General features: G+C 42.8%; 1 protein-coding gene across 2 annotated transcripts in view; it reads right to left on the bottom strand.

Moving 5' to 3' along the window:
- The window catches only part of adgrl1a (adhesion G protein-coupled receptor L1a), a 94,503-nt gene that overhangs the window by 9,805 nt on the left and 61,960 nt on the right, over nucleotides 1-22,738 (bottom strand). For both annotated transcript variants that reach the window (XM_010773641.1, XM_010773642.1), the window contains 16 exons: nucleotides 17,752-17,959; nucleotides 17,271-17,535; nucleotides 15,745-16,072; nucleotides 10,224-10,517; nucleotides 8,820-8,923; nucleotides 7,583-7,768; nucleotides 7,280-7,318; nucleotides 5,518-5,698; nucleotides 4,813-4,935; nucleotides 3,735-3,943; nucleotides 3,020-3,193; nucleotides 2,227-2,436; nucleotides 1,570-1,790; nucleotides 1,161-1,227; nucleotides 894-985; nucleotides 573-741 (listed from right to left, as the gene is read on the bottom strand). In XM_010773641.1, coding sequence (XP_010771943.1) covers nucleotides 573-741; nucleotides 894-985; nucleotides 1,161-1,227; nucleotides 1,570-1,790; nucleotides 2,227-2,436; nucleotides 3,020-3,193; nucleotides 3,735-3,943; nucleotides 4,813-4,935; nucleotides 5,518-5,698; nucleotides 7,280-7,318; nucleotides 7,583-7,768; nucleotides 8,820-8,923; nucleotides 10,224-10,517; nucleotides 15,745-16,072; nucleotides 17,271-17,535; nucleotides 17,752-17,959 — 2,870 coding nt within the window. The remainder of the gene's footprint in view (nucleotides 1-572; nucleotides 742-893; nucleotides 986-1,160; nucleotides 1,228-1,569; nucleotides 1,791-2,226; nucleotides 2,437-3,019; nucleotides 3,194-3,734; nucleotides 3,944-4,812; nucleotides 4,936-5,517; nucleotides 5,699-7,279; nucleotides 7,319-7,582; nucleotides 7,769-8,819; nucleotides 8,924-10,223; nucleotides 10,518-15,744; nucleotides 16,073-17,270; nucleotides 17,536-17,751; nucleotides 17,960-22,738) is intronic.

The following is a 22,738-nucleotide window of genomic DNA, read 5'->3' as shown; positions in this document are numbered from 1 at the left end:
GGGGGGGGGGGGAGCTTGTGCCTGCTCAGAATTCTAGCCAGATACTCAGCTAAATGCTGCTGTGATGAAACGCCATACCATGTTCAAAACCACATCAAGGATTATTTCTGAAACAGTATGGAGCTCAAATGCTTTTTCTCTTGCGGGTTTACCAAAAGGTGGGTGAGTACTTTTTTATATCCTGCTTTTTTACACATACTCTCTGCAGTAAAGGGTAGCTCTGAGTGTTAGCGATGCTTGCTAATGTAAACAAAGACCATATTACGTCCAAAACACGTTGTGCATTATTTCTAATAGTGATGTTTCTGAAAGGGCCTTGGGTGTAAAGCCAGCCCACATTTCCGATATTACGTCATATCGGCAGCAAATCTGGATCAGCTCCGTTGTACCCCCATTTTTAGAGATTTGAGTACGGAGGAAAAGCGTGTAAAAAAGTGCATTTTGCATGATAGGAGACCTTTAACAACGCATGCAAATCAATCTATGTATCTCCTCAAAAATACATCTGCTTATTCATATATATTACATCTATGATTTGAAGTAGGTCTTAAAGACTGGCATTGTGTTGTTACCTTCTTTTGCAGGGCACAGTGGAAGATGAAGATGAACATGCCCTGAAAGGCGTTGAAGGTGGTAAAGAGGTAAGCCATAATAACTGTGTTTTCATTGATGAAGAGGAGGCCGAAAGCCCACGTCATCCCCAGAAGGAACAGCAGAGCAATGGCCCCCAGAGCCCATGACCTGATGGCAGTGGAAAAGAAAATGTAAAAAAAACAGAACCAATTTAGAAATGTATCCAGCAGTGTGGTTTACCAATCATAAGCTTATGCTTTCAGAAAAAAACAACATTTATTTCCAGGAGTATGAGTCCCATTTAAAGATTTTGAACCCACCTAATGTTATCCAGGCGGCTGGAGTCAGGTTTGAGTGCTGAAGAGTTGCGTACCATCTTGTGTAAAGTGATCATGAGGAAAATGAGGTTGAGCTAGGGACAGAAGATAGGAGGATAAATAAAACGTGTTGTGAATTTTACAGTCTGTACCAAAATACTGGCTTTGCACTGTGAATAACCTCATCAAGTGTGGTGAAATATTTTTGGTTCCTCTGGGTTAAATCAAAATGATGAGGGGAATAATACTGTCTGACAGTAATGCTAATACCATAATAACAAATGAAACAGGTCCAATGAAGCTCCAGATGAAGTAGTTATCCACTCGCAGCCAGCATCTGGAGTGGCACAAAGGAGAAGAGGGAGTTACACACAACCAAGCTTACACACACACACACACACACACACACACACACACACACACACACACACACACACACACACACACACACACACACACACACACACACACACACACACACACACAATATTTCCCTGTCTCAGCGGATTATCTTATGAAGGCTAATCATCAGGCTTTGGCTAAGTGTGTTCAGAAAAGCCAGTCCGCAGGGAGGTGCAAGAGCTGTTCACACAGCACTGCATATTACATTTCCAGCTGGGGGAATAGCATAATCCTCCTTCTCAATCTGCAGGTGCAAAAGATCTGTCTTCACACGTACGCTTTCTTGGTCCCATAGCTCCTGTAGTCTATGGCCGCAGAGATGCCCACCACTAGTGCGGGGAAGCAGTAGCCGCACAGATAGTAGTACTTTTTGCGGGAGTATTCGCTTTCAAAGACTTCCACCAGCATGAGATAGAGTTGCACACCCTCCAGACACATCCAGGAGAAGGCAGCCAAGAAGAAGAAATGCAGAAGGCCAGCAAAGATGGGACAGGCAATCTGAGGATAGTAGCAAGGGAGGGAGAAGAAGAAGAAAAAGATGTGGAAACATTCAAATGAAGGAGAAGAAATAGTTAAGATCCAGACATGTAACTGACTGAAAAACAGGAGAGGACAGTCCAGAGTATTAGGAAGTGGACATTTGTAGAGGAAAAATTATAAGCAGCCCCCTGAGTGATTGTCTCTGTGAGTGGTAATTCATTACTTACAGATTACTCAGTGCAGGGTATGTTTCATAGAGTAACGTAATGAGAAACTATTTCAATTGTACTTTTACAGTCACTATTAATATAATAATACTTTTTGTTGTTGTTGTACTCTTTACCACTGTCATTTTCCACCGGATCTTCTGATTCACTTTTATAAAGGGAGATGTAATGCAATTCTTTTTTTCAAAGTCAGCATGTGTCGGACTGAATTGTGGCTATTAACTCACCTGGTATTCTGTCTTGTCGATGCCGATGAGGAAGAGCAGCTCTGCGATGAAGAGGTTGATGCAGAGGTTCTTGTGGATGGTGTTGCGGTCGGTCTGCAGGCCTCGCAGGAAGCAGAAGGTGGAGATGCAGATGGCTAGACACACTAGGGAGATGACAATCCCAACCCAGGTGATCACAAACAGGATCAGTTCATGCATTCGCCCCTGGTACTGAGGTCCGGGTGGTGGCACAGAAACAAAAATGGCGGGTTGGGAGTGTGGAGGGGGACAGGATGAAAACAGAAGGCAGAAGGACACAGACACACAACAGAATCAGACAAATAAAAAGGGGGGAAATATTGGACAAGACAGGGGTATGGGGGAGATGAGGAGTCCGGAGATAGATGAGAACAATAGGGCGATAGATATACAAAACAAGGGGGAGGGGAGAAAAGAGCAAAATTGTTTTGTTTATTATTTGTAAATATATGCAAGGAGCTAAAGTGTAGAGACAAGAGACAAGACGTCCTGAAAAAAAATAGATGACATTCAAATTCATGTGAATGTCAGCTCCAAGTAGCAGGACATGAATTTGTAAGCATGTGCCTCCCAGAATGTCGGAGTGAAAGGAGTAAAAGAGAAAATTCAAAACAAAGAGCTTGTCAGCCTTGAGTGGGTACATTAATGTGCATGTGTGTGTGTGTGAGGGTGTGTGACAGAGAGAGTGAGCGCTAATGCTCGCACGAACGAACGTCTGCATAAATTAAACAGCTTCAGTTTTAAACGCGAGTCTGCCACGCCCTGGTTTACTCACATCGGGCTCGTGATGAGCCATAAGCACGGCGAAGTTGGTGAGGTGGCTGCAGGAGCAGGTGGTGTGTGTGCTGTTGGTGTCCAGCAGCTTGCAGCCCTGCGACGACCACTGGCCCGTCATGGAGCGCTCAGAGTAGTTCCAGAAGGAGCAATTTGGAGAGTAATAATTGTCCAACTGCGGAGAAACAACAAAGAGAGGAATGACAGATAATGTTGATGGGAAGTTGTTAGAAAAATATCTCTCGTCGTCACCGGCTTGAGTTTCAATAATCAGGATACATGTTTTTATTATCCTTGCAAGAATGGAAGCAGTCATCACACACACATACAGAGCATATGGTACAACTAGTTCCTGAACAGTGTCCTTCACATGCTGATATACAAGAGAGAGAGTTACACAGTCACAAGATGGAGGAATACCGGTTCAAAGCAGTATACAAAGTTTAGTTTAGATTAGCTAAGACCCACGTCAGAAATGATCATGCTTGTCATATGTCTATCTCCATAGAGGCTGATAATGTTAATCGTTGTCACATAGCTATCATATGCCTAAAACAGTGTGTCCTGACGCTCTTTTAGGTAATCATACCTCCGGTTACGTACACAGCTACGTAGGGCCTTTGGTATCATGTGCTAAGAGTACATTCAGTATTTTCCCAACAGAAGTCTCCGTGTCAGAATGTGTAATAAGCATGATAGCGCCTAAATGAGGTCACCTGTAGGTGTTTGAGCGTGAAGACAACGGGCTCAATGAGAAACACTCGGCTGGACTCTTTGTTGATGGAGGCAGCGATCACATGGGAGTTGACTGCCAGGCGCTTCTTATCGTGGCTCAGCCCATCCACCTCCATCTTCACTGTGGCGTTCTCCGTGGACAGGAAGGATCCCACGTTTTTATATAAGATGAACACCACCTTGACTTGTCCTGCGCATGAAGAGGAGAACAACATTGTGAGATGAAGAAGTAGAGAACAAGAGCAAAAAGAAAGAAAGCAACAAAAATAAAAAGGCAGATGGAGCGATAAAGGGGGGAGGAGGAGGATGGTTGGAAAAAAAGGAAATACAGAAATGGGAGCATAATATGGTTTAGGCAGCGCGAGTGGCAGAGATAGAGGGTGGGGAGTGACAGGGTGAGCGAGAGGGAGACAGAGAGAGAGAGTTAGTGAAGGTTAGAATGATGGTAAGGACCGTTTCATTTTGACTGGTGGAAGAGAGCGAGATTTAATGTGGAGGGCAATGGAACATTCATCCCTCAAGCATTCACAGATCTCTTATTATTCCATATGAATATTTCATGTGCGTTTGTTTCAATCATTCTAATCTCGTTCCCGATGCAGAGCCGAGCGGAGACAGAAAACAGAAAAAGGGAATGGGATGAGCGGCCATGAAGGGAGGAGGGGAGCGATGGAGAGGGGGATGACAGAGAGGGGGGGTAGAAACAAGAGAGATGAGAGAGGGGGATAAGATGGCAAAGAAACGGTGCGAGGGAATGGAATGGGGGAGAGAGGGAGTGCTGAGATTGCTCTGTCAGACTGGGGCCGATTGTAATCTACACGCCTCCCCAGCTATTCTATTAAGACTGCTGTTAAGAAACCATCAAGAAAAGAAATTGTCTCAGCACTTTTGTTAATCTGATTAGCCTATTATTATGAACCAATAACTTAGTCAACTGCATGCAGATTGTTTTAAGCGTGAGTGGAAATGCAAACGGAGACATAAGAGCGGGGCTGCACAGGACAGTAACATTCTTCAGGCCTCGGGGTGAGGATGGGGTGAGGAAGGGGGGCTGCTGACCGTTACGACTGTACTGTTTGATGGTGGAGGCTGAGAGCTGGATGGTGCTGTCGCTGGCGTAGTTCTGTGGGAAGGATAAGTCCTGCTGGTCCATCTCTGTGTTTAAAACATGCACCTCCAGATCTGAAACACACAGCCGCACCAAATATATGAAATAAATAACAACATTAGTCCAAATACGGTGGTTTATCAATAGATACAGCAAGTCATAATAATTACGTTATTGACTTACATTAACGCAATACAGGTAATGCACAAAATAATGACCTTGATTATTTTTTTGACATTTGTTCTAACATTTGATCTGATATTGATTGTTGCATATATGCATGTTTGTTTGTATCAGAATGACATCAACATTTTAGTCTACATAATGCTAGAATAAATAGCAGGATTTCCCTAGTACACAACAAATGTAATCTATTGTTTTGGTTGTGTGGTTTTTAATACATGTTTTAGAGAACTTGCACAATCCAATTGCAATATCTGAATATTCATTATTAAAATACATAGAAGTGTATTGCTCGTTTAAATTATGCTCTTATATTATCATTTTTAACAGTGGCATAAAATGGTCTTAAAATCGCATAATATGATTTTTTCGCATTTATTTCAGGGACAATTAATCGTCCAACGACATTAATAACCGTGACACACCCTACCATTCATCAATCATAATTAACACCATCAATACTGTTGTCTTACCAATGCTGGGCGCTCGATCAGAAAAGCGTAACCCGTACATGTTGTTGGCCAATAGGAAAGCTCCTTTCTCCAGGACGTCCAGTAGCATGGTGGCCGTGTGCGCCTGCTCTGTGGTGTTCATGTCCTGCCACGACTCCAGGGCTTCGGGACGCAGCAGGTTGTCCACCGTCTGCACCACCGCCTGGAAAACAAAGCATTCATTACTATAACGGAGAAAACTTCACAACAAGATGCACAAAACACTGAGTCGTTAAGTAACGAGTAACAAACAAATCAAGAACTAATAATGGATGAATAACTCACAGGAAGTCACAGCTTTAATGTAAATATATGAGTAAAAATAAATGCTTATGATATATTATTTGAGTATTTAGAGTATTATTTCTCGACTCTAGATGTACCAGCTCATTCCTTCTTTGTTATTAGAAGCCAAAGACACAAAAATATGATAGCCGTAAGTTAACCATTGAGTACTGCACATGAGGGGACACACAATCACATGTTTCTAATGTTTGGGAAGTAAATATGTAGATTGTTCATCTTCAGTATAGCAACTATTATTTATGTATTAGCTATTAAGTAATGATAAGTAAGTTCTTAATTTCTTTACAACCTGTTCGTTGGTAATTCATCTTGTTCCAACATATTACTTGACCACTTTAAACCAATAAGATTCAACTATAATTTCTTAGAAACTCACCCCTCTCCTGCACTGCCTTTATTACTGAGCTATGTCAGACTTATTACCTTTCTATTTCACACTTACAATTCATTTAATGGCAATTTTGATGGTTGTATCAGCTATCCAATTTATTGGAGTAGCCTGCTTGATGAATCATGTAATTCTCTTGCTCAGGCCTCTCAAAATGAAGGATTGACTGCTGTGTGGAATAAAGAGCGTCGCCGTTACCAGAATGAATTTAACATCACAATGCACTCTATGCGCTACTAAGAGAAAAAAAGACTAAGGATGTCTTTGTTGGATCATCTTAACAGTCCTGCGGTAACTTGCAACTAGTCACAAAATATAGTGGTCGGTTACATGCGACACAGCAGCCTTTAAATTCATCTTGCACCAGCAGAGATCAGAAGATGTGGCGTCATATTACAGTATGCTGCAGACAGGTCGAGATACACAAAAGACTGTGTGCTGCAGAGTGCCGCATTTCATCATTACAGAGAAGCGTACACAAGGCCTTTTTATGATATTAGATTACATCTTTCTCAGAAGCAGAGATATTGCACAAATATTGGAAAAGAACAGAAGGGTGTGTAGTACGACAAACTGTTGCCTTTCATACAGTACTATCGTCAAATTAAATTTTCTCAGAGCCGCAGATATAGTATCTTATTGTGCAGCACAATGAGGGCAAGGCCAATATTACACACTTAGGCTCAATCACAGTCCAACACAACTAAGATTACGTCAAGCACGATGACTTCCACATTTGCTAAACCCATATTTCAAACGCGTACACACCATGAGAAATTTAAAAATTACAAATGAGTTTTCCCTGCTGTGGGAAATACAACGTCTGCCAGGAGATATACCAAAAATCGCACTGCTCTTCAAAAAAGACCCAGAAATTCTATAAGTGATTATTCCGAAGGCCAAATAAATCATTTTACAGAGCATTGAGCCAAAGAATCTCATCCACACTCCTAGTCTGCTCAAGGATTTATCTTCCTTCAGTTATTCTAAGTCACAGAGCAGTCCTACTCCACAGGCATGTAAAGCAGGCAGATAAAAGAGAAAAGCTACCTGGATATAGGCCCGACAGGTCCGCTCTCGCTTCTGGAGCTGGAAGGGAGAAAACAAAGCATGGCGTTAAGCAGCCAAACAAAAAAGCTTCAAATTAAAAACTCATTCAACCTTGCATGTGCACTAAGGGGGTAAAATCGCATTAACCTTAGCATCCTTTTCTTATGCTTGAATCAAATATATACTTGGGCATGTGTGTGTGCTTGTGTGTGTGCATGTGTGTGTGCTTGTGTGTGTGCATGTGTGTGTGCTTGTGTGTGTGCATGTGTGTGTGCTTGTGCGTGTGTTTATGCTTCTTTCTACCTTGTTGTAGTTCCGTGCAGCTGACTCCTTGTTTCCGGGCCTCAGGGCCTGGAGCTGGGCATCCAGGATGTCCAGTAGTTGCTCGATCAGCCGCACGGATGAGCTGACATCGCCCGCCTGGATCCGGCTGCGCGTGTGGTTCACCAGCTCTCCTGCTATGTTGGCAGCATTCTCCCCGCTCTTTATCTGCACGTGAACACACGCACACACAATTAAGTGAAAGTATCAGGATGATAAAACAGATCTGCTCTAATTAGTTGGATCCTATTTTAAGTTTTTAGAAAACAGAAACCTCATGTTTTGAATTAGTCTCAATAGTAACAAAAACTCTTAAGGATCTTAATAATCAGCCCTTCTCACATCGTGGTCAACAAAGACGGACTTTGTAGAGCAGATTTTCTCCCTAGTGCTGTTTCACTTGCAAATCACACCCCTTAGCAACCACTTTGCAATTGCAATTGATTTTTGCCAAAAGGAGAAGGTGTAATAGATTTTTCCAATGATGTAACTATTCACTGGGATGCTGCTTTCCCTCCCAGGCACACACTTAAAAACCTTTAAGAAAGCCAATCAGGGGCCTCTGCATATAATAGCTCAGTTTGTAGAGATGGTGGAGGCTGAGTCCATGCTGCGCCGAACACATGTTTGAATCCGGCCTGCGATACCTTTACACTTGTAAGCCCATCTATCCTTCTTTTTCAAATCCATCACTCACATTTAGTATTGTATCTGGGTTTAGCAGGTTACTTATAATTCAAATTGATATGGACTGAAATCTGATTACTACCCAAATCAGGGTTGATCCGATCACTACAGTGTATAAAATAACACAGTTTAGCGATTGAAATAGCAGTGAGCTTAGTGAAAATCATCGTGCCTCATCTAAAGACCATGATGTTTAGCTACCGGAAAGGCATAATGCCTTATATGAAACTGAGGTGGAGAAATTGAACTGGCGGAGTACTTTGCAAGCTGAGAGGCACTAATCCTGATTTTTTTTAAAGGATTCAACCTAGCTGTGATTAAAGTATATTACTGAAAATAATTTACTGAGTTAATTAAGTATCAAGAGCAGATGCCTTGTAATGAAGGGCCAGTTGAAATGAGTCTGTATTTTAATCAGGTCAGCCTTGGAGATATGTTAATGTGTGTGGAGGTGGACAGGGAGGAGGGTCGGGGCAGCGGGGCAGAGGAAGGGGACGGTCCAGCGGCCAGGGGGTACGGCTCCAGGTCTCACCTTCTGGGCCACCTGGTTGACCCACGGGGAGGTGCAGTTACTCAGGTCAGGACCCCGCGGGTTCCACATGACCTGCTCCGCCAAGCACTGGAACGAAGCGATGCCTGGAGACGAGCAAAAGGAAGAGGAAACAGAGGAGGGGGGAGTAGTGGAGAGATAATAAGCATTAGGTGTCTGCAATTAAAGGGGGACAGTGTGCAGGAGAGGGATGAGCACTAAAAATGTTCTCAACCCAAGAAAAACGGAATAAAATGAATTTTAAAAATGTAATACGCAAAGTGTTTGAAGATGAGTGGGAAGACGGAGGGAGGAGGTAGAGTAGAAATGTGTCAGAAGTGGAAAAGGTTCAATAATGGAGGAACGGGCAGTGAGAAAGTGAGGCAAGAGAAAGTAAGGAAGAAGACGGCAGGGATGGAACAGGCTTTCATACTCTGAATGAACCATTTAAAAAGGAATACATTCAGACGTACCACATACAATTTACCTTGTGCTCACAGGCTAAAGACTTCAGGTTAGATTAGTCATTTTTAAAATAAAAGGAACTCTCATTTCTAGCTAGGTTTTGGGTTCAGAGGAAGGACACCATGCAGGGATATAACCAGAGAGTGGTCTATATACTGCTGCTAACACAAATAACCAACATCATGTCAAAGAGACGAGGAAATGAGAAGAGAGACGAGAGATAGAGAGAGAGGGACAGCAGAGGGAAGCGAAAAACAGAGATGACAGAAACACTGCAGTAGCGCTTCACAGTTGTAGAAGGATCAGAGCAGATGTGGCGTGGCATTTTATAACCGCTTCTTCTCGCTCTCCCACCCATTGTTTTCCCGTCTCTCCCTCTTTTCTCTATACTCTCCTCCAATGACCGCAGATTGGGTTTGATAGCTCTGCCAAGACGCGGCAATTAAGCTAGCTGCTAATTTAATATTTCTGCCGCTCACAGAGAGAACATACAGAAATCCTGAAAGGCGTAAGAGAATGGAGGAAGACCTTTTCTGTGACAAAAGTGCGCTACATGTTTGGAGGTATAGAAACTAGCATGAAGGGAGGTAAAGCCTGTGTTGTCTAGCCTTTCATTTCATTATTCGCTACTTTCAATCAGCTCTGTTTCCGTGGGAGATGAGCCTTTCATATGTGGAGGACGTGCTTTCATCTGTGAGTCCACAGGGAATGTGCCTGCTGGAGGGATCAACGCGGGGACAGAAGAAGACAACAGTGGAAAAAAACAAGCGCGAGAGCACAAACATGCTCATCACTTGGCTACATGCTGAAAGATACATTGCATGCACAAACACCCACATGCATGGAGGACACCCCCGCTTCAACATGAAACGCCCCTGTTTGTTTCATGAAGTGGAAAAAATGCAAACACGTTCAAATATAAACACATGGACCGGTCCTCACCGAGAGACCCTTTGGGGCATGGGCGGTCTACAGTTTCTCCTCTCTGGGTGGTGGGCCACTGGACGCCTCGCACCAGCTTGGACTCGCAGATATTTGGCTCCAGGTCTTGAGGAGGGAGGGGGGGCCGGCGGGTGACAGGCACAGTGGCTGTGATTGGTCGAAGATCAGGGTGCTTGTTGATTGAGCCGATTGGGCGCGAGGTGGGGGCCAGAGGGCGAGCCGTAGAGGGGCTGGCACTTGCAGAGGAAGGCCTGGCTGGAAGAGTGGTGGCCACTAGGGTAGTGGTCAGAGGGCCTGAGGAAACACAAGAGTAAAAGAGAGGGAACAGAAGAGTAAGAGGTCACCAATGAGACCCAGAGTGAGTGAGAAACATTTAGAGAGTTATAAAGGATGTAAGGGATTTGTGAGAGAGCAGCAAAGGCGGCGGCACAAGCCAGAAACAGAGATCAAGAGAGTGAAGTACATAAGCGTGTGAATTAAATATGTCTCTCCGAAGTTGAGTTCAAAAGTTTGCATGACAATAATTGGGGTGACAAATACTTTTTGGAGCCCCTCAAAGCGTGCTCTCCTAAGAGATGAGAGAAGCGATTGAAGAGATGGAGAGAACGCATCGACACAAGTCAGGAAGAAGTAAATAATTGATCAAATGTATCAGAGAAGTCAGCATCTCTAACAACCAAACCTAATGCCAAGATAAAAGAATCACATCACAACTACAAAATCCTAGCTGATCAAACGCAGAGGCAGCGTGCAAGCTGGGAGTGCCGCGCCCCTGTGTCTCTGCCTCTTCTCTCTCTCGGCCTAATTCGAGCTTTATACCGGCCTTTATGCGGCTCAGATATACAATACATCCAAACTTCCCTTTTAAATTGATGGACTGCCAAAAGCCAGTGTGGGGTTCTCATTTCATCCTCCCCCTTATCATTTCAGAATGACGTTTTCATTATCCATGACACAGAGAAGTTGATAAGAAGTGCTTTAGCAGTCATACCTGAGAGGCTGCTCTTTACTGTAACTATGGCTGGGATGGAAATACAATGATTTGAAATCTAAAGCTCCTAAATGTCAGACAATAAGTAGTCACAAACCCTTTCTGCGTGGGCTGTTTAAAGTGTGCCTTGATCAGGAAAAACAAAATGTGCCAAACACTGCAAATGGTTCTTGGATATGAATATGAAATAAGCATAAATGGAAACTATAGTCATTGCAAGTAAAGAAATCTGTAAACCATATTAATTTATCCTGGAAGAGAAGATGGTGAGGTCTGTAGAGTCTATTCTATAACACATAGGTTTGAGCAAGCTCTCTGATTGGTCAATAGGCGTGTTTGATTCCACGATCAAACAACGATCAAATAGAACGTGCCTAATCACAAAGTATCCAGTGGCCTACACACGCCACTAGCCTACCGAAACTACTTCCATGAGCCTACATCGTGTGGTTTCCATAGTGACGTTTAGCGACACACAGCCGTTACACTGTTATACATTGTCTCTCGTTGGAAATCGGCAGCTACAAAATGTCAGATTTTAAAGTTAATTTTGATTTGTTGGGGGGCCTCAGTATTGATGAATGGTTGGACATGGACACAGACCACAAAACCAACGAAAGATTTGCGGCTGTTTCAACTGACGAGTTGAGTGCGTTGGAAAAAAGGCTATCGTTACCATGGGAACTACTTTCTAGGAACTACTTTCTGACGGAGATTAACTCAAGCAGAAAGCGTAGGTTTGGGAGCAAATTAGCCCACATTATGAAATTATTTTACGATATTGTTGATTACAATGATAGTTTGTGTAATAGAATCGCAATCATACACTTGAGGCCGTTCTTGAACGTCATTATTGGTACGACAGTACTGCGGCAGCGCCGAGGTCCGTACGCCTGTACTGGAGTATGATTGCTTAAGTAAGCACTCTCAGTTTCATCGCCAAATTACTTTTAGTTTGTACTTTTTTCAGTGTAATCAGTAACACTAGTANTAACTGACCTTATGTCTACAAGACAGACGTGACAAATTTATATCTTAACGGGAAGTAAACGCAAACACCAAATACACTGTCATACAAAAAGGTTAAGTTCTGTCTACTTTTCGGGAAGTATCTACAATTAACAGACTGTATCTCAAGTGTACAGTATCGTTACTTGACGCAGTACGCTGCTCCGAGGAAGTAATACGGACGATTTCCGACACAAAATTAAAAGTACGCACGTAACTGTGACACTGGACGGAGAATGTACTTTCTCGATCTCTCTCTCGTCTGATCCTTCCCCTCCCTGTGTTAGGCGAAAATGATCGCAATATAGGGACTGCAGTCGGGGATGTTATCGACGCCGCTGGAGGAATGCGAGGATTTATCCGGGAGAAATGACCACCTTTCGTCAAACAATCACGTCGAATGTACGGCTCAATAAATTATCGAATTTGAATTGGTATTAACAAATCCAGTAACGTATATCACTACTAACCGACATGTTAGCCAGTCTTAGTTCTACATAAAAATACCACAAATTACATTAGTTTTCAGACGTAAGAAAATTACATCAAAGAATCTCTATGGTCCCCCATGTCAAAATTGGTATGACTTAGTCTATTTGTCGACACAACAAAGCTTTACCCATTCTAATAAATAAAATTAGGACACTAATATAAAAGTGACAACCGACCGTGTTTTTATATAGTTGTCGTATTATAATTTTTAAAAGGGTAAAGTTTGTTGCGTCGACCAATAGACCTAGAGTCATACGCAATTTGGACATTGGACCCGACCATGAGAGATCTGTCATGTTAATTTCTTACGTCTGAAAACTAATTGTAAATTTGTAATTTTTTATGTAGAACTAATACGCACTGAACATGTGGTTATGTAGTGGGATGCATAGTCCATTTGTAAAAACAAGTCAAATTCAAAATTTATACAGACGTACATTGACGTTGATGTTGCACACAGGTGTCATTCGTCACGCGCATATCCGCCCATTCCTCCGCCCGTTCGGATAACATCGACTTGCAGTCGCATAATCCTATATTCCCTAAAACAAGGGAAGGCAAGATACAGAGAGAGAGAGATCGAGAGTACCATCTACGGTCCAGGTCACCTCACGTTACGTGTACTTTTAATTTGGTGCGGTCAAATTCCGGATTTCTTCTGGAGCACGCAGCTACTAGGTCAAATAACGGAGTATGTAGTACACTGAGACAAGTTGTTAATAGTAGTACTTTACGGAAGTAAGACACAACTAACGCACCTCTTTGCTAATGACAAGTCGTATTCGGTGTTGGTTTACTTTCGTTTACAGAATATAAAATTGTCACCTCTGGTTTGTATGACTAAAGGTCAGTCGAATTGACGCTTTGTCAGACAAAAGAGAGTCACTAATTTTATAACCATAAGATATTTTGTAATACCAAAACTCGTTCGAGAGGACACTAACCAGGTAAAAAACCGTCACAAACGTAAGGTGCTAGTTTGTTGCTAGTTTATCGTTGCAACGAATAGTGTTGTTCCCTTCGGATGATGTGCCTGTGATCGGATGGCTTTGATGAAAGGTACTCGCGGATTGTAGCACACCGAAAAGGTATCGCTGCAAATCGCCGTGTGTGTCCGGCAATGTGAAATATGGTAAACAGAGAGCGAAAACCTTTAGCCATCGAAATGTTTTACGAGTCTAAAATTCAATTAGAAAACTTAAACAACCCCCGGAGTCATAACTTACTATACCAACCTGTACCTGTGTCTGGTGGTTTAGTTGCCTTCCCCTAAACGCCAACAGAAAGTTGACTGGCTCCAACTCACGCAACGCTTTTCCAGTGGTACCCTTGATGAAAAGACTCCTTCCGATGAAAGACTGTCTCTAAATTGGAGTTCGTCTTTCCGCCATCCAGAACCCTCGTTTAATCCGGTGTCAATACTTTAATAAAATGCGTATAACAACTTAATGTTACTATCAAACGACATTATCTTAGCCGGTTTTTAGTATGTGAACTCCGGCAAGAACTTGCAGTAATAAACCATGGACGGCGATCATGACAGCATGGTCTATACTGCAAGGGTGGTTCTTGCCGACGGAGGCACATACTAACAAGATTAAATTTAATACAGAAAACTATTTTATCAAAATATTACTCGTTTATACTAAAAATGAATGTCCGTCCCCGCCTTAATCTTTTTATAAGTACCCCACCCGTACCTCCCACCTCCGCTTTAAACTCCCCCCACCGGTAAGGGACACCGTCTTCATATACGAACTAAATTTAGCGTCAAGTAGTAGTTAGGTACAATTGAGCCTTTTCAGGTGTATTGACTATAAAATTGAGTTTATCGATACACTGTAATAACACACACCGGTGTTAGTACATTTCGGAATTTATATTTATAATATTCCACCGTCTGTATTAAATTACTTAAAAAAATTCGACTTTACTCAACCAAAGTAGAATCTGGTCTCTCTCCCCAATCTCAACAGCTAAGAACAAAGAAAAAACACAAAAGAGAAGATGGTGAGGTCTGTAGAGTCTATTCTATAACACATAGGTTTGAGCAAGCTCTCTGATTGGTCAATAGGCGTGTTTGATTCCACGATCAAACAACGATCAAATAGAACGTGCCTAATCACAAAGTATCCAGTGGCCTACACACGCCACTAGCCTACCGAAACTACTTCCATGAGCCTACATCGTGTGGTTTCCATAGTGACGTTTAGCGACACACAGCCGTTACACTGTTATACATTGTCTTTCGTTGGAAATTGGTAGCTACAAAATGTCAGATTTTAAAGTTAATTTTGATTTGTTGGGGGGCCTCAGTATTGATGAATGGTTGGACATGGACACAGACCACAAAACCAACGAAAGATTTGCGGCTGTTTCAACTGACGAGTTGAGTGCGTTGGAAAAAGGTCGCAACGAAAAGAGTACATTGGTGTCAACTACCTGGGCTGTCAAATGTCTCAAAGCGTTCTTAAAAACCCAGGAGAAAATGGTGGATTTCGGAACAGTGTCCAAACCGTTACCATGGGAACTACTTTCTAGGAACTACTTTCTGACGGAGATTAACTCAAGCAGAAAGCGTAGGTTTGGGAGCAAATTAGCCCACATTATGAAATTATTTTATGATATTGTTGATTACAATGATAGTTTGTGTAATAGAATCGCAATCATACACTTGAGAGCGTTCTTGAACGTCATTATTGGTACTCCAGTACTGCGGCAGGACCGAGGCGCTTGTGCCGAGGCCTTGTGTATGATTGCTTAATTCAGATAATACTTTTTAAATTTGTATTATACTGACCAAAAGCAAGTATTCATTAAAAAAATGTACGATAACTTATATTTACCATAATACCTTATTACCAATTTATACATCTCAAGTATAATCCTGGCAAAAAAAATCGGTATACATTTTTGTGATTCGTTTTTAGTTTTTTCACCAATTAACAAATGCAAAACAAATCACAAAATCGTAAGATACTTTTTCCCACGCTGTGTTTCTGTATATCTTTGAGTGGGATGGCTCCTGACCTGTGGTGGGATCTGGGGGTCCAAACTCAAGGGAGTAGCGCAGCACGTTATAGTTGTTCCACACATAGAGCTGGTTGTCCCGAGGGTTGTAGTCCACAGAGGAAATATACTGATAGGGGTTGGGGAAAGGCATGTTGACGGATTCCTCGCGCCCGTGGTTTGTGTTGTAGGCGTACATGATCAGGTCGCCGCCCGCCTCGCTGTCATCGTCCTGGTAGACGGACCGCACTGCGTACAGCACACCGCACGCCATGAAGGCATTGGATGCCATCCTCTTGTCAAAGGTGGTCTCCCAGGTGCCTTCAAAGCGCAGGGTGTAAGGATTCACCTAAAGGCAAGGAGGAAATAATGTTGAACTGGGGAAAGGCCTATAAATGATCATTCTCAGAAGCTTGAAGTGCCAGTTTGGTTTTTGAGGGATTTTATTTGATTCCTTCTTAGATTTACAGTTATAAGTTGATAAAGTTCAAATGTCCTCACGACTAAAAAAGCAGGTCTACTTTATTTGAGTTCTGATATCCTATTGTTATTTCTCTGTGTGCAGTTGTATCTATCATTAAACTTTGAACATTATTTGATGTAATATTTTTCATATTACCCATGTTTACATGAGCCCGCAGCGGCACAAATGGTACTTCTGTGCAATAATGTAAAGATTTATAAGAAGTTCAAAAAATATTGAAAAAGTAATTAAACTCTCAGCTCTGGAGAAGAGATATTTCGTTGCTTTTATGCAAAGCTGCTTCTGCTCATTATAGCTCCAAACTGTATATAATAGAAACCTTGGTGTGTGTTGCACTCTAAAATAATAAAACTCCCCAGAACCCAAACAGTTCCTTGATGATGAAAGCGATCACTTTTTTATTTATTACTTTGTTACTCCATTATTCTACACCCTCATTGCTCATGCAGGGTTTGATATTTTAGATGGATAGTTTAACTCATACAGTTAGAAAAACAATTTCCTGGTTAGGTCAAGATAGTGATAATAAATGGGACCCGTCTCTCCGAACAGCACATTATTCAAACTCTTGTTTGTTTGGAAACTTGCTGCCTGATTGCAGTTTTGTTCGTTAAGAAACAAAGAAGCAACTTTTAAAATCGTGCTTTAAGTTTTTCAAGGAAGTATGAGTAATGTGATGTGTACAGTATGCACAATATATGATTCTAAACAATTCATATACTAAAAAGACATATACATCAAATGTTAGAATCAGGCTGACACTGGTTGTGAACCTAAAAAACAACTGGAATATTTAGTTTACGAGTGAAGAGGGGATTTTGGATAGGACAGGATTTAAAAAATAGGTTTTGTTTTTGGTTTTTTTCGTTTTGCAAAATTTTCTTATGAGACTCTTTTTTGGCAAACATCTAATTTTTCAGAACAAGTGTGTAATCTCTATAGTAACTCAATCATTTGTGACATATGACCTTTTCCCTGACTAGTATCATGTGATTTTGATATAATCTGTTTCTGCATTTATAATCCTCATCTCATCCCCTGCTGTGCACCGCTGCTCTCCTACCTGGCTGACCACCAGTCGTCCGTTGTTGGACTCGGTGGCGTAGATCACCCACAGGCCGCTCTCATCCACAGCCAAGTCGATGTCCGATTTCCCTCCCCAGCGGTAAGGAGAGGTGTCATGGTAGTTAGCGTTTGTGATAATGGCCTCGCCGCTCTTGATGCGTGTCCTTAGGTCATACTTGACAATGTTTCGTGTGCGTTCTTTGTTGTAAAATACCGCACCATCGTACACAACAAACCCTGTGCCGTCAACTCTGTTGGGCAACCTGTAGAGAAAGAATCACATGGTATTCAGGAGAACAAGTCAATCCATCTACTCTGCATGACACAATCCTACAAGATGGCCTGACTGTGAGCCACCTGACGCCACAGTGGGATCATTCTGCTATCATGATCTATATACACACACACACGAAAAGCCAATAAATCAATATGGCAACAGATGCTATTTGATCATCCAGGACAGTGGGAGGTGCCCTCACTTGTAGGTGGTGGTGGCTCGGTTCTGTTTGAAGTCTTCCCAGGAGGCATACTCAAACAGCATGTCGGTGCGATAGGGAGTCCAGGGCATGATGTACAGACGGTCTCCAGACTGCAGCGGGTCCTTACACCACGCGCCTGCCTGATGCTCTGCCTCCTGCAGAGAGCTGGCCGCCTGAATCCGCAGAAGTGTCCCCGGACACACAAAGACTGGAGCAGAAGAGGTGTGTTGGAGCAGAAGAGGGGGAAAAAGGAAGAGATTGAAAATGAAAACAAAGCATTGTAAAAATGAAAGATATCATGGAAATGGCAGGGGAGGGAGAGAGGAAATGGGAAAAGGCCAAAGACCATGGAATATAGATTAGGAGAGAGACATGTAGGAGACGGAGGAAAGATGTGAGTAGATACAAGTAAGTTGAGAATTGAAAAGGAGACAAAGAGTAGGAGGAGAATGGGAGAGAGGGGTATTGTGGGTAGTGAGGTGAGGTACAATATCAGATTTAAAATGAAGGAAAATATAAAAGCTCATTTGTAGAACATCAGCATTGTGGCCGGAAAGCGTCTGGATATGATAAATGGGAGATTTCTGGCTGCTGCCGCGGCTTAGATGTAGTCTCTAATCTAATTTATCTTGGCCTACTTTTTATTTGATTGTGCATTTTATATTTCAAAGGCTTCTGCTTCTCTGCTCCGCCACTGGGTGGTAAAACAGTAATTGTACAGCTTGTTTTATTAGGACTCAAATTTGGCTCTCAGTCAAGAGTAATGCTTGAAAGAAAAAAGTATTCTGGGGTAAAGATTTTGGCAGGGCCTCCCCTTCATTCGCAACGGATTCTTGGCTTCACACACACAAACAACAGTCCTCATTCCAAACAGACATAGGCACACACACAAAAATACATGGGAACCCTTACAAACAATCTGTAAACTAAACAAGTGTACACACACAGGATGCTTTCTTTAGGCCGGTGTAGGGCATCCTCTGGGGACTGATTTAAATTGGCTGTCTGACGCAGTGTGTCCCTGCCTGACACCCAGAGTGGCCTGGGACTACTGGGTTTGTCAGGTGATATATGAGGAAAGCTGCTGGCATCCTCGCCACTCTGACATCATCATAAGGGTACCGGCGACAAAGAGAGAGAGAGAGAGAGAGAGTTGGAAGCACTACAGAATAAAACAGCTGAGGAGTCCCCATGTCTCCTCTGCCAGTTTATTTATGTGGCTCTCTGGCTTGGGGTTGCGAAAGAATCAGGCACCTGCTGGTCACCTCGTGATTGAACGCATCTCTGAACTAATTGGACACTGCAGGGGCATTTGGACACAGATGACATACAACACACACACACACACACACACACACACACACACACACACACACACACACACACACACACACACACACACACACACACACACACACACACTGACTGTCACACAGTGAATGTTAGAGTGAAGGATCAGTGTTAGACTCAAACTGTCCTGAATATTGCATGGAGTCAGGAGGAGGAGGAAAATCCCAATAGAGAGATGGAGAGGCTTCAGGCTTGTGGAAATCTCTTTTTTGCTGCCTGTCTGTTGTGTTGCTGTTGTGTTAGTAGCTGGTGATACTATGGAATTAGCCTCTTTTGTTTGAGGGGGTCCAACAGGGATTGAGACTGGCCACCAAAGAGGAATCTAATCAAACACTCTGAATACATAATCTTCACTAGGAGAAGGCTTGTCATGCTCCTTTGTCAAACCAAAAAGCTCCCTCGAAGGCAGAGACGCTTGAGGTGTTTGCTTTGCAAATATGAACCTGGGTGACGGAAATATGCAAAATAATGTTCAGAGAAATAGTTAAATCTGGCACTTTCAGACAGCTGCACAATTAATTTCTTGACATACATCAATGCCAGCTCTCCCTCATGCCACAATAAAATTATATTTTCATTATTTGTGACACAGCGTGACTTCACTGCAAAATACCGAACGTTGTGCTCCAACGCATTGCAAATAAAGGCCTTAAAGGAGGAGCAGAAAAGCAATAGTCAAAAAACAACTACTAAAAGTAGGACATTGCCTCAAAAGTACAATGCTACTGTAAATAGCTAAATAAACAGCACGCAGTGGCTCTCCATGTAGGTGACCCATAAACAAAGCCAGCAACTCTGCCTCGAGATAGAATAAAGGACAAAGAAACAGGAGCTGTTGGTGTGCCACTGGACTGAACACGGAACCTATGGCTGATGGGATTGGCTGGATTTATTATAAAGGGTGTCACAGAAGGATCACTATGTGCCCAAAGTGTAATACTGCATGAGTTGTGTGGCTGGTTTCAGTGTGTGAAGATACTCAATAAAACATAGTAGTGGTGTTTATCAAACTTAAAACCTCAAACCAACGCAGAAAAAAAACCTCCTAATTTTTTTATGATACAACTCTGTAGATTATAAGCTATTGTAAACATTAAGATTTAGATCTGGAGCTTCAAAAGAAGGGTAATGTACTGAATGCACTACAATCTATCACAGCAACAAAATAGGTTGTTGCCTGCAAAACAACTTATTGGCACTACATATTGCCCGCAACATTGTCCCCCCAAAAATACTATATGATTTTGTTCATTATTGCAGCTAACCATCCGGTTCTTTCCTACATTGGTAGCAGTCTGTACTGTATTGGACACACACTCCATTAGAACACATACATGTATAGACACACACGCACATATACTCAATGGGCCAAACCGAAACAGTGGTCTCGCTTCATACCCTGCAAACCCTGCCTAGGGGGCTTCATTAACTCTGACCTGCGCTACCCAGCCTTCCCAACTGCCTTCCTGTTTACGAGCTCACCCTTCCTTTCCTTTCCTTTGCCTCCCCCCATCTCCTGCTAACTGTGAAGGGTGATTGTAGCAGTGGGAAGCCGGAGCAGCTGAGCCCTAGGAGTCTACTGTACAAAAGGCTATTATGACCACCATATGAATGAGGTATTAGGCAATAGGCATTAAGCCTAAATCTTGAGATTAGGCATTGTTCTAGTCTGGCTCAGGTTAGCAGGAGTAAGAGCCATCTGGGATTATGTGAGATCAATAGATTAATTTCTGTTTCGGTGCGGATGGAAATCTTGCAGTTATGATCACCCCAGTGAAGTCACTATAGGCAGCGCAGGCAAAACACTTCCTTACCCTACAAACTAGCCAGATGGCGAATGAAACTTACCTTATCAGGGATTAAAACCCAGGCTGTAGCTATCACACTCTAGCTTGCCAATTACTGCCACACAAACAGGGAAATGCTGCTATAATAATTGACTATTTATCACCGTAATCCCTTTCCCAGGCACAGGTCAGCTGTTACTTGTCAATATGAAACAGCAGTATACAATGATTAAAGTGCCAGTACTTTTCTGAAAATGACAGCAAATATCCCCCATTAGTGTCTTCCAGCAATGTCTGATCGACTGGTATCGCAATTCAAAGTGAGCGCTGACAGCTTTAGGCTAATTTTAGTCTCCTCATTTTGGTTGTCTTTCGCAATCCATGGTGTTTCTAGGCTTGATGTGACAGCGTCATGGTGATAGTTAATGTACATCTTTGATGATCCAAACACCCGCTGCCAATGGTTGGCAGCTGTTAAAGTTTTTGTTGTTTGAGTTTTTTTTTTCAAATCTTATGCTACGAGGATCTGAAGGCTCTGCTGCCCCAAGCCTTTGCCCAGTCCTCAGTGATGGCCTGCTCACAGGATTGACTGCTGAGAACATGCTGCTGTAATTGAATCCCACACCTGTTACTGGCAGGTGCCGCACGCATGCAACAGGGGGCAGAATGGAGCATGTCATGGTACCCCGCGTCCATTCTGGACAGTTAATGGGCTTAAAGGGTTAGTATGTCTGCAGTGTGTTCTAATGGTATGTTTATGTGCATTCATCAGCCCATTAATGTGTGTAGCTGTGTGTGTATCTGTGTGTATGTGTTTGTGTGTGTAGGTATCCATGTGTGCAGTTCAGAAAGACATAGAGGCAGGGAGAGAGGAGAAGTCGTGAAATAGGATGTGAGTGTGTTCTGTGTGTGCAAACAAGAAGAGAGAAAGGAGTGGAGTAACAGAGTAAATAGGTTATTTCCTGTGAAATGAGAATTAGGAGTGAGTTAATCTGCTGAGGAGTGACATTTAAAGTGACAGAGAGAAGAGAGGAATGAGGAATAAGGACAGAGACAGTAGGGACTCCCATTGAGTTTCTGCTTCCTTTTAGACTACAAGGGGGGTCAAGTCGTAGGAGTAAATACACAATACAAAACACACAACCATGCACATACATTTACACACAGACATACAACCTTAGGACACACACACAGACTCTCAGACAGTGCACACACATACACTGTCCTGACAGTGGAAGAGGCAGGTGCCAAACTTGCACCCTTATCAACCCAGAAATTCACCCCAGAGAATACCCTTCACTGAGACCAAAAGCTTGCAACAGCTAGAGATGGCGTCCATTGAAAGCAAAGTCTTATCTGCTTAGGAGTGGAGCTGACACTGAGTGACAGGAAAGTTGGTCAGGACATGGCTGCAAAGGCTATAGGCTGCAGATACAGTAGACTATACTGACTGAGGGTTGAGATATGGGGAAACGTTACATCGCTGCAACATTAGCCTAGCCTAGCCTACCACAGCCCTGACTGTTCCTACTCTGTATCAGGCGTCCCAGATGTGCTGTCTCTCCATAAAGGTCCTGTGATTTATATTCATGGCCAGTAGCCTCACACACTCACCTGTTTCTTTTGCTCCAACAATGCAATGGGTTCTGCATGTTCAGTCAATACCCATCTCCCCTTGCCACTGAATAGTGTCTGCACTGCCTTGGTCACATGACAGTGCTCACGTCTGGTGGGTCATTCCTAATGAGGCAATGCTGCCTGACTCATCGTCTCTATAGCGACCGCACTCCCTCTCTTCCTCTCTTCCTCAATGCACAGCCATTCTTTGTGTTTTCCTGTCACACGATGCA

This window comes from Notothenia coriiceps, unplaced genomic scaffold (assembly GCF_000735185.1).
Source record: "Notothenia coriiceps isolate Sejong01 unplaced genomic scaffold, NC01 NC01_scaffold00012796, whole genome shotgun sequence".
In the NCBI taxonomy this organism is placed as follows: Eukaryota; Metazoa; Chordata; class Actinopteri; order Perciformes; family Nototheniidae; genus Notothenia; species Notothenia coriiceps.
This window is presented reverse-complemented; position numbering and strand designations above follow the sequence as displayed.